The sequence below is a fragment of the Leuresthes tenuis genome, unplaced genomic scaffold (genome assembly GCF_036924035.1).
Source record: "Leuresthes tenuis unplaced genomic scaffold, fLeuTen1.0.hap1 SCAF_5, whole genome shotgun sequence".
Lineage (NCBI taxonomy): Eukaryota > Metazoa > Chordata > Actinopteri > Atheriniformes > Atherinopsidae > Leuresthes > Leuresthes tenuis.
Genome location: NW_027325359.1, coordinates 14,620,593 through 14,632,595, shown reverse-complemented (window position 1 = coordinate 14,632,595; position 12,003 = coordinate 14,620,593). Strand labels below are relative to the sequence as shown.

General features: G+C 42.9%; 1 protein-coding gene across 2 annotated transcripts in view; it reads right to left on the bottom strand.

Annotated features, from left to right (window-relative positions):
• The window catches only part of appl2 (adaptor protein, phosphotyrosine interaction, PH domain and leucine zipper containing 2), a 207,841-nt gene that overhangs the window by 193,962 nt on the left and 1,876 nt on the right, over positions 1-12,003 (bottom strand). The window contains exons 3-21 of one of the 2 annotated variants that reach the window (XR_011915819.1): positions 11,764-11,823; positions 11,200-11,271; positions 9,847-9,934; positions 9,701-9,742; positions 9,560-9,618; positions 8,997-9,143; positions 8,380-8,462; positions 8,002-8,154; positions 7,014-7,202; positions 6,870-6,912; positions 6,555-6,611; positions 5,826-5,920; positions 4,817-4,972; positions 4,566-4,618; positions 4,239-4,413; positions 3,609-3,645; positions 3,335-3,490; positions 3,193-3,240; positions 2,590-2,973 (exon numbers count right to left, since the gene is read on the bottom strand). Coding sequence is in view for 1 of the 2 variants with exons in the window: in XM_072386222.1 (XP_072242323.1) it covers positions 2,842-2,973; positions 3,193-3,240; positions 3,335-3,490; positions 3,609-3,645; positions 4,239-4,413; positions 4,566-4,618; positions 4,817-4,972; positions 5,826-5,920; positions 6,555-6,611; positions 6,870-6,912; positions 7,014-7,202; positions 8,002-8,154; positions 8,380-8,462; positions 8,997-9,143; positions 9,560-9,618; positions 9,701-9,742; positions 9,847-9,934; positions 11,200-11,271; positions 11,764-11,823 (1,845 nt within the window). In the remaining variant the exon portion in view is untranslated. Of the gene's footprint in view, positions 1-28; positions 2,974-3,192; positions 3,241-3,334; positions 3,491-3,608; positions 3,646-4,238; positions 4,414-4,565; positions 4,619-4,816; positions 4,973-5,825; positions 5,921-6,554; positions 6,612-6,869; positions 6,913-7,013; positions 7,203-8,001; positions 8,155-8,379; positions 8,463-8,996; positions 9,144-9,559; positions 9,619-9,700; positions 9,743-9,846; positions 9,935-11,199; positions 11,272-11,763; positions 11,824-12,003 lie in introns of those variants that run through there. The other variant, XM_072386222.1, reaches the window with a different exon arrangement.

Sequence of the window (12,003 nt, the reverse complement as noted above, 5' to 3'; positions counted from 1 at the left end):
CAAGATTACATGTTAACTTTGTTTTTTTTTAAAAATAAAAATAAAACGGGACAAACTAAGTGCAAAGCCCTACAGGTTATGATTTCTGCCATTTATATAGAAAAAAAAAAAGACAGGGAGAGAAATAAAGCTGTCCTTGCTATGTAATGGAGACCAAAGCAAAAATATATTGAGACTACGCAGCACAGCTGTGATAAGTGTTGCAGCAGGCCACGCACACAGTTGGTGGATTTATTCTGTTGATGGAATGGAAAAAAATTTGGAATAAATCTTCCCAACTGAGCCATCAACCGGAGAGAAAACACCGACAGCAGCTTGATCATCAGACTGGAACTAAACTGGATTTGTGCACCGCACACACTGATGTGCATTGCTGTAGTTTTACTCGTGGTGTGACTGAAAAGGCTTAATCATTACCTGAGGATGGAGGGGAAAAAAAAGCAACTGTTCCGCACAGAATCAGACAGCCTGCCAATATGCATTTCCATCCGGCAAAAAGAAAGTTAGGGACCACTTGTTGCTTTCTGACAATTAGGTTACCGCTCGCACATGTGTCCAGATGTCTTGGCCATATCTGGGAATCCAGCCATTTCTAAATCACCGTCTTACTTTTAGCGACTCATGCCCTAATGACCTTGAATGTGTAACTATTCCTAACTAACTATGCCTTATGTGGCATATCTATAGTCATTTAGGTTAGCTGACAGATGACCCATAATACTTATGTGTTCACAGCTGAGTCAACACATGTCCCAAACCATGAAGCCTGACAGTAAATTACTACCAGAATATTATGGCCGTTTTGAATAAGCTCACCCTGTTTATCTCCAAAGTGTGCCATTCACTCGTGGAGCGGTGACAGTTTATGGAGTGCAAATATTAGGTGGTAATAAAAGCTCTAGATAAGAAATGTATGTGGTAAAACCAGCTTTAATTTAGTTGTCGGCGAGTTATGATGCGATGTCCAAATTACGAGTTAATTTTTGCGATCTTTCCAGAGGATCCAGAAGACCCCACAAAATGTCGTAACGGATACTATTAGTCGTAAGTATGACAAATAGGCTGCTGGAGTCGGCGGTCTGGCTGTGAAGTGCGGATCAATTTCATGCACCGCGACTTCGACAAAAAGCCCCGGCTCCAACATCAGCCATGAAATTGCATTCAAAAGAAGTGAACACTGTTTATTCTACATCCATAAACAACACGGGGAAACAGAAACCACCGACACCTTCTTCCATCTGTCATTTATCCTGTGTTTTATTTAGCTATTCTCCATGTTGACTGTTTAACTTGTTGTGGTTTGGTCACAGAGTATTAAACCAAGAAATGATGCACATCCGATTTGCACAACAAACACAGTAGTTCTGTTATTAGTCAATTTGTTAAAACTGTGCCGATGTTTTTTTACATTTTCCAGAAAGGTCTTCTTGCCTCTGATATGCTTTTGAAGTGTCCGGGGAAAGAAAACCGACAAACAAAAGCACTTAACATAACATTCATCATCATCCTTTTTTTTTTTTTAAATCATCAGTACAAAATGTGAGCATTCTGTACGGTTTGACTGTTTGTCGAGATCGTTGTTGTTGCTACTAAAACAGGTCCCAACAGACCAAAAGTACACTGGGATTCAGAAAGAGGGAAAAATGTCACAGATAATTCCACCATTAGTTATTTTGCTTTGATTCGCAATTACATGTAAAGCGGGAGAAATGTGAGTGCGCTGCCTGGCTGTGGTCTGTCTTCATGCATCGCTGCGATAATTGAGTTGATTTTATGTTAGTATTATAGCTCAGTGCATAGAGCTGCGCTTTTATCTGCAAAGGTAATGACAATGAATGTACTTGATCATGCACCGCAACAGTCCTCGCACAGTGACTGAGTAAACAGCGCACAGACACTCTGACGGAACATATTTACATGGGGCTATGAGAGGAGGAAACAGAGTCATTTGGGGGATTCTCAAAGAGAATCTGGCATACAGATCAACTTCAGTTTTGTAAAGGTAGAGGAGGAAAATGTCAAGCCTGACATTACTTCAGTTTAGTGGGAATCCTTAACATAGGAAGTCTGTAAGCTCATTAGGACAAGAGTGCAGATAGGGCAGGAAATGTCTTGCTTTAAGACACACGATCACGGGGAGGTGGGGGGTGTACCGTGAGCAGCCACAATAATCACTGTCAAATGGGACTCGTATTGTCTCGAACCTCCTCCTTCTTCACCGTTTTAAAAGTCTTAGTGTCTTCAGGTTTAGTAATTAGTGCCTTCTGTTCCCACCGGCTGTTCTTCAAAAGACAGAAAACTTGGAGGTGCGAGAAATGGTTAAACGCCAAAAAAAAAGAAAGTAGATTAATAAGAGCCTGACATGCGAGCTTACGAGTAAAACTGAAACTCTTCAAATGCAAACACTCCAAACTAAGCCTAAAATAAATGTAAACCTAAAGAGAACAATAAAAAAAAAACAGTTAAACGCAACCAGTACCTATAGTGTTCCTTCAGACTCGCAAGCCACCTACGTGGTGGGAAAGGAAAGATAAGACGGAAAGTCCAAAGATCCATGCTACAGTTAAAGCAGATCTACATAGAACGCACATGAGATTTTTTTGTTTTGGTCCAGCCAATCCCCCCATCAATGTCCTCTGCTTTAAGAACAGCAAAAGGTATGGAGATTTAGTAGCACAGGGTCACTGGAAGCAAACTACACTCTCTAGTATTGGTGTTACAGTACCAGTGTTGTGGTTAGGGGGCACGATGAGACCTTTATTCAGGGCAAGCCTTCCCTCTTGGGTAAAAGTTAGACTGGAGAACCTGGTCGTGGTCGTCTTTGAAGGGTCCTTAGTGGAACTAAGCCTCCGATTCCGAGTCTTCCTGTCCTTCTCCGTTGTTTGCTACGCCCGTCTCTGGCTCCAGGAGCAGGAACTTGCCGTCATTGGTCAGAGGCATGTTCTTCATGAGCTCAGCCAGAGCCTCTGGGTCCTTCGAATAAAAGAAAGAAACAAAAAAAAAAAAAAACACAACAGAATTATCCAGCTCGTTAAGAATTCCCACGTTTTATTTTGCATTTGAATTCTGAATCTTTTTGTGTGGGCTTTTTGGGGGCCGAGGGAGGTAAAGTGTTCCCTCTGGTGGACGAGTTCCTGCTGATATAATATCTGAGAAATTCAACAGAATATAATGAAACGTTCTGAACGTTACCTTCTTGGCTTCTGTGATTTCCTTCGCCAAGTTTATGGTGTAACATATCTGTAAATACAGACAAAAAGGTACGACTGAGTCTGTGCTTCGAGCGTTAGTCGACGTGCCCCCCCCACCCTAACATGAGTGCTGCTGCGCCAACCTTTTCGCCCTCCGTGTTGCTCTCAAACACAAACGCGCAAAACGAGGGCTCGCCCTCCTCGTCTCCATCACTCCAGTCTCTGCCCTCGACTACGTATCCCATCAGTCTCCCGTTTTCTTGGTGGGCTCCAAACTGACACACCTCTTCCAGCTGGAACTGAGGACAAAACAAAATAAAAGATGTCCAGAGAGATTTTTTTTTTTTTTTTAAATGACCGAACCATAAAAAGCACGACTTAAAAGAGTACTGACTTGATTTTTTTCTTCATACTTACACTTATTCTAGTAACTTGAGTCTGGGGGTCTATCAACCTGTCGAGAGCAGAAGACAAAAAAAAACAAACTTTTCTTAGAATTTTTCAGCTTTTGTTATTGAGCTTCCTGTTTTAACAGCCTTCCTTTGGAAGAGTAACAGGTGACATCACTCAATGGGCTCTTTTAGCTTGGAGTTACTGTGAGTGATAGTGATGCTTGCACACTTTTAGCACACAGAGGTGGATGAAATGAGACTGTAAATGATGAAGTTCTACCCGTAAAACAGATTATGTTTTCCCATAGAGCTGGGTGGAGTGGTAAGGTATAGCGCTTTGGTTTTGTTTATGGTCAAAAGCAGACGATTTAAGGCTAGCAAAACTTAAATTAAATGCATTCAATTATTACTATTCTAATCAAAATGACACAAATCTCTGACTCGTAACACAAAGATTGTGAGGATGTGTGTCAGATAGGGAAAGATAAATGTCTCTCCACCAGGCAAAAGGTCTAAAAAAACTAAATACTAATGAAAACAGTTTTTGCATTACTCACCTTATATAGACATGGAAAAAAAAAGGTATGACGTTGAGTTGTTTTTGTTCTCAGAGGTGGCTTTGACATCAAGCATCGGAAAAAAATAAAGTAATTACCTGAGGCTACTGCTGGTGACCATGAGGTGGGCCTCTGTGGTCCTGAAGATGTTGTGAATGGCACGGGCAGCCAGCACCTGTCTCATGGCCTCGTAGATCACCTCCTGATTGTTGCCACAGCGGACGGCCATGGAGCCCAGAAAACGTACAGCGAAAACCTGCTGGAGGAGGGAGTCTGCAGAGACAGGCATACATCATCCTCTTACAAACTGCATATACCCACAAGGACGACAAAGACAGGTTAAAAAAAACTCCATAAAAGAGGTTCAATTCAACTTAAAAAAAGGTTGAACTCTTCAAGTGCTTTTGTAACAAGAAAATGGTTACCATCACTCTCTGTTCTACAGTCATCGTCTGTCTCTCCGAATGGATTAGTGCGTCTGCGAGGATGAGAAAACATGCATCAGAAAAAACAATTAAACTCCTGCATAGAGCAATTTTGAGGAACTTAGTTTCCTGGAAATGACATAATAAACCCAGTGAGGCCAGCGTTTAGGAAATTAGCATCATCAGCCACCAGTACCTCACCCCTGCCTGCACATACATAAACTAGCGTCCTGCCGCAGCTGACCCCTCACCTCCCCCCGGCTCTGTTTTGGTCCTGAAACTCGGACGCTGGCAGCATGATATCGAACTGAATGGGCGTCCCGGGGGCTATCAGATCCTCTGGTTCCAGAGCAGCCCCTGTTTTCTGGGAATCACTGCCGGTAGTGTAAACACCTCCTGGCTTTGCTCTGAAGAGACAAGACACAGAACGACACGGCATTTTAAGTAGCAAACCAACTTATTCCAGAAAAAAACAGTCACTGCACAATAGACTAACATTTTACTATCATAAAACAGTAGTTTAATCATGACACAGACAGCCTATAAAATGATGCATTCTTTGATGTAAGTGCCGGCGGACACCATCTATACAACCATAAGGAAGGAATCTAATTGTAAATAGACAAACTGCTGGAGGCTAATTTTAGTCTTCCCTTCCCTGGCAGTTTCTATAAAGAAGGCATATAGAAAACGAAGCTAAATAGGTTTGAAAAGGTCTCATTTTGTGAGGCACTTTCAGATTTCTTGTGGATTTCTGTGTCGCGCCACCTGTGTCAGGGTGGAAATATCCTGCCTCCTCACTTTTACCTTTACCCAACCTCAAGTTCAAATCGGACTGCATTCTCTGTGCCTCGGCAGGAAGTGTGAACTTTTGCTCTGGCTTTCTGCTTCGCTATCAACTGAGTAGTCTCATCAACAATTATATAGTTCACTTAGGAAAGAAATTAGCTACCACTACTTCATGTTGTAGTTCTTTTTTTTTATATATATATACCAAATAGGTAATCTAACTTCTAATTTCCATTCTTTCATTTCTTCTCTAGATGGAAGTTGGAATTTCCAATTTCGAATTTGTAATTAAATGGAACGCCACTATGCTATTACAAAAAGCAATCCCATCCAAGCAACTGCTCTTAACATTAGCAGTGAAAAACTACAAAAAAAACCCCAAAAAACCAGAGGAATGGACTGACTGTGAAGCCCAGGGCTTATGGAGCTCATAGGAATTATTAATCTGCAGTCAGAAGCCATATGCCTTACCTGTCTGGGTTTGGGGAGCCTTCTTGTCTCTTCTCAAAGCTGGTGATGGGGGTGACTGCCTGGATTGCAGTTTGGTTCAATCGGATGGCGACAGCCTGACATGAAGGAAAAGAGGTAATAACGGAAATCACAAAGAGACGAAAGGAACAGAATCTACAGTGGGCTAACAAATACGGCATTTAACAATGAGAGCGTGGAACCTCCAGTCATCGAGAAGGATGTAAAACGTTATCCATTCAGTTGACTAAATCAGCTAAAATTATTCCCCATCCGTTCCAACAGATTCTAAATTCCATCAGGTTCAACAGCTTCTACAGTTATTAGAAACACACAGCTATTTGGCAGATATCCCACAACTGCTCTCAAGGAGACAAACATATCATTTTTGGGTATGTGGTAATATAACTGCTGTCAATGAGTCAAACTAATGAAATCGCTGACAAGAAAAACTTTGTGGGGTGTGGTTACCAAGAAAGGAAAAAAAAACAAAAACAAGAATGAGAGAAAACTATTTAGCCACAGCTACACTCCTCTGAATAATCTGAAGAAATAAATGCGTTAATAAAGCCAGGATTCTGGGCTATGGCAGCAGGGAAAACTTCTATTATATTCCATTGTTACATGTCTGGTTTAGTTGACTTCTATCATTTAAGTTCACGTGTGCGTGTGTGTGTGTGTGTGTGTGTGTGTGTGTGTGTGTGTGTATGTGTGCGGGCGGGAAGGCTTTACCTCTGGGTTGTCAGTCAGGTAGATCTGTCTGGAGATGTTGTTCACAGTGCAAATCCACTGAGAAAGAAACACATACATCCACATTAGGTCTTCCTCCAGATCCGGCACAATTACCCTGATATCGCTTGACTGATACCGGCTGTGACAGACTAGTCCAAGAAAATGGACACAGAAGAATGGAAAACCACACAAATGAGGCCTGACAGTTTCTTCATTTTTTCATGATGGATACTTGTAGCAGCGGATCTCTCTGCGATGCAGTAAAACAAAGACGATCAAACACACTGCTATCTAAGCTGCCTCTTTCATACGAACCTCTTCATATTCCCTTTTGCTCTCAGCTTGGAGAATCATTGATCTGGAGACACGAATGACAATGGAGGAATTAAATAAAAGACATTCGGTCTGCACGAGTTGTGTATAACGACCATTGATGGATATGGAGAAACGTGGGCATACGTCTTTCCTGAAGGGGAGGTTATCTGAAAACAATAGCGTCTGTCCTCACACTCCACAGCCATGACGGAGCTGTTGTCCAGGTCCAGCACCATGCCCCCTGCCACCGCTCCACGAGGCTGGCACATGAGGTTTCCTCCCTGGGTGAAGAAGTACAGCCGGTCCCAGGCAGTGGTCACCAGGCCCGTTTTACTGGAGAAGAACAGGAAATTGTGAGTATTGTTCAGGCACATTTGTGTGTGCATACACGTCATGTACTTTTCGCCAAATGAAGCTACACCTGAATGAATCGCATGAATTCCTGTAAACCTCCCTCTTGTACATCCAGTTCACAAAACACCCCCTCATGCATCTTCTAAATGCTCTTCTAAATATTGCAGTGCAGAGCTCATGGTGCGCTGGGTGACTCAGACCCTTACTGATGAGAAACCATTCAAAAACCTTCTCTGGCTTCAGCTCCATTTGAGGTTTGAGGGGCTTGAGGTTGCAGGCGGCGTGGTGCTTTGTGGAAAGCTTTTTTTCTGGTGTCACAGACATTTGTCAAAAGACTTTGGGTCGACACAAGGGAGCGCCAGAGTTTGACAGCTCTGACATTTCACTAAATCACGACGGGAGCCACGCTGCAGTTTCAACCCTTGGAGCTATTAAGGAAGTTTCCCCTTCTCATACGTCTGCTCCACAATAAGCTGACAGAGCACGCTGTCACCATGTTACCTGACCCACCTTGTCTTTTCTGACAGACCTATTGTTTTCCGTGTTCCTACATATTCTGAGCAGGTTTTGTAAGAGATGCAAAAACTATTTCCTGCTGTATTTGGTTATTAATAAAACCCTACTGTGGCCCTGCACCATCTTTAATATCCAGACGAAATCCGAAAAGCTGTTCAATTTGTCTCCTTCAAAGACAACCTTTAAAATACTGATGAGCAGAAACGAATGGGAAATGCTACTGGATTTCTGATAGGGCCACGATGAGGGTAGTCAATCTTACTTTCTAATGTTGAGGTAGCCAGCCTTCTGGATGAGTGTACGATTGACAGGCTCAGTGTCCTTATCTGGCATATAGACGGTGTCCTCCACTGACAGAAGCTCCCTCTGGGACACACGCATGGCCTCTGCCTCAGAGTCCAGCTGGGACTGGATACTAGATGGAGAAAAGTTTTAACAAAATGTATCAAAATTCGACTGTCAAGAGAGTAGATTATTCTCACTAACTGAGCATGAAAATACAACAGCTCTTAAGGAGCTTTACTATGATGCAGAGCGTCTAGTCATGATCAGACACAACAGGCAACGGTAGATTTGATTTCTCACACCAAAGCTCATTTTTATTAGCGGTGCAGAAAACAGTCGAACTTAAGATCTTTACTTTTGCGTCATGTCCGACACCGAGGAGAGAAAATTATCCATCTTCTTTGACACCAGCTCAATGCCCTTCTTGAAGAATCTTATCTGTGAGATGACAGACAAAAGGGAATCATTCCTTCACAATCTTGTCACAGTTAGTCACATGTAGCTTTGCAATGAAGAAACGATCATTTTCTTTTTCTCTGCTTCATCACTTTGTCCGTGCAAAATACTACAAAATTCAAAGACTCTTGATACATGAAAGGAATTTACAACTAAAATGATTGTTGCAGCTGTAATTGCAGACTAAGGTTTAAACAATGCTTAGAAGAATCACGTTTTTTCCCCACTGTGGTGTATTCCATGAACACAGCAACAAGTATCCCATCCATCCATCCATTTTCTAATGTCACTTAATCCAACTCAGGGTTCCGGGGGGGGGGGGGGGGGGGGGGGGGGGCTGGAGCCTATCCCAGCTGTCATTAGGTGAGAGGCAGGGTACACCCTGGACAGGTCGCCAGTCCATCACAGACAATAAGTGTCCCTTATAAACTAATTCAGCTCCATTTCAGAAATGGCCGAATATGAATACTGAAAAGGCTAAAGAGATGTGGCTCGGCTTTAAGGTCAGCTCAGTACCTGTGCCTGAGTGTAGCCCAGCATTGGCTCGAGCATAGCGACTCTCTTGCGATACTGCAGGGCGTTGAGGGCGCAGTAATACTGCAGCGAGGCCTGGTGCTGCTTCCTTCGGGTGTAGGCCACCTCCTTCACTATGTCTCCCTTCAGCTGTCCAAACAGGAGAGGGTTAATAAACATGCAAATATATACAGTAGACATATCCCAGCACGGACTGGCTAACGTGTGCACACACCCTCTTACATATGCAAACACATGCAAATCATTAACAAAGTTGTGTTTTCATCTGCCTCCACTGAGATTTGCTGACATATTCATTTGCTGTAAAGTCCTACCCTTGCAGCCATTACATTACTTAGTGTTGCAGTGGTAATACTAAGTGATGCAATGAATCCCGGCATTAGCGGATTGTTTATGTTGATCTAAGACTCTTTCAAGTGCCTATCAAATACTCCCAGTGCTTTAAAAGGAGCATTACTGCACTGTAAGGCTTTTGACAGTTGGGATCCATGAGGGAAAAAAAGCTCCATAACACAAACTCAGACGACACTTTGCATTTTTTCTACCTTCTCATTCTCCTTTTTCTTGGGCAGTCGACTGTACTTGACCATAGCTGCCTCATGCTCTGCACCACACAGGAGAAAGGACACATCAGATAATAAGTGTGGCCTGTAATTTCTTTCTCAAACTAGTAAAAACCAACTCACCATCTGTGGCGATGCCATGTATTTCCTTCAGAGTACTTATCTCTGCAAAATTGGAACATTTGGCATGTTTACCTTTCAATCATCAACAACGCACATTAAAAAAAAATGCATCATTTGCTTTTGGCTTTCGTTTTATATTCCTCCACCTGTGAGGTCTTTCTCTCGGAACTGGATCAAGGGGAAGACCATGCTGTCAGCCATCTGGTTGGCTAACTCCGAGTGGAGCGAGTTCAGCTGAAACACATAAAAACAGTTTGCACACATCATGGGCTGCTGGCGGACACCAACAGAAGGTGTGCCCTTGCCAAACATCTTGAGAGATTTCACTTCATTTTTGTATTTACAGTGACAACTCCTGCCAGGAAGCTGGAAAACAACATTTTCACTGATACGATGGCATAACAATGCCTCGCCTGCATCATAATAAACTCACACTGCGGAAGAGCGCATTCCGTATAGAGGATAATAAAACTTATATTGGGAATAGCGCTGCATATCGCACAAATGAGCAAATTCTGCCGTTATTGCCTACACTTATCAACGAGCTGCATGCCAGTGTCGAAATCCAGATTAAACTGATTGATTTAGTAAGAGCTAAAGTTCACAAGATTAGGTGCAGGAGTAGGCCTGATAGAAAAAAAAGAGTTCCCCTCTGTGCCTGATGAGGTAAAAGGTCAAATAGACAATCAGCCTGTGCTCTCTAAGAATTTGAGTCCTAAGGGCTGACTTAGCAAGCTCCCCACATCCCCCATGGCTGACAATAACTGCTCTATCTGTTTTGTCAACAGAATATACTATAGCATGCTCCTGCTTCATCTATGCATCCATCCATTCACTGCTGCTGCTTCCCACGGTTCATCCATCCAGCATGACACACATCTCCTCCACCTTATCACTCCCCTCTTAGACATTCAGTTCCGGTCTTAGAGGGATGATAGTCTGCAGGAGTGTTTGCTATGGACATGCTGTCTCCGACATGCTGCGGGAGCACAGGTGCGAAATCTTTTGTAATGTGATAAAGTGTCAGAAAAGTTTGCTTATTATCATTAAATAAAAGTCACAGCCAGAGAGGCCAGTTCATATCAAAACTTCACCAGGAGAAGTTGGGAGACAAAGAGAACTGTGTTCGAAGAAGGAATGTTGTCTCCCCACTGATTGTTATCTTTATAGCTCCCCAAATAAGGAGATGCCTCCAAACTAAGGAGATATGCCAGACCTGGGCACATAGGGGATTGGATGTATATGTGTGTGTGTCACCTAATAAAAGAGCAAGGGAGGCAACCACTCGTTGGAGAACTCTTGTGAATCTGCAGAGAGAAGGTTCGTGTGTTGTTCTCCCCTTGCAAGTAAAATTCTGAGGCCTCTGAGGGATTTCTTGGTTTCATACCGTTAGTTAATTTTTCTAACATAAAGAACCAATTAAAGAGGCTGTACTGCAGTTTATCATCTCCCACACACGCCGAATACACAACGAGAAAGCCAAAAGCAGAAGGCCTCACCTCCCCGACAGTTTTTGCGAAGTTCTGCAGCGTGGTGATTACCTCTTCATCACCTTTTCCGAGGGCAAAATTCTAAACAGAAAAAGAAAGAAAAGAGACAACCTCCAGCTATGAAACTCATATCTGCGTTACAAAGAACTCCAAAGGTCTGATCCTTGTTAAAAGGGGATTAAAAAGCACATCCGTTGCAGGTCACTGCATTTTATTTGATCGAAAATCCCCTCATTCGTCTGAGCAATCCAAAAAAAAAAAGGCACAAAATAAGAATGTATATTAGCAAGAAATGTTTTTTTTCTTGTCCATAGACTTTGGAAAGATCTGCATGCAAAGATGACGTGAGACAGCCACCTGCAAACTCACCCGTGGGCTAAAGTGCAGATGAATATTATAACACTAACGGGAGTGCCTCCACAGCACTGCTCAGCACTGGTTTTCTTTGCTTTTTTCCCAGTGCCACCACACACATCACTGCTGGAAAACATCAGCACGGTTGCCCAAAGCTTTTTCCCCCACACATGCAAACAAAAGTGGCATTAAGTCACAATTAGTCGACCGCTTACTTACTTTCTTCTCGTATTCCAGGAGTTGCTGTGAAAGCTGCTCTGTGGCCAGTCCCATCTCGCTCTGTGGAGGGAAAGATAGAGGGAAGAAGAACACACTGAATTACAAGGGGTATGTCCCCAGCTTCCATTGTGTACCACAAAGAAATTATAGGAAGCAAGGTGATAAAAGATTAATCAAGGCTCAAGTGAAATTTCCTTCGCTGTTGGGGCGAAAGGTCAACATCTGGGAATCGTCAGCATT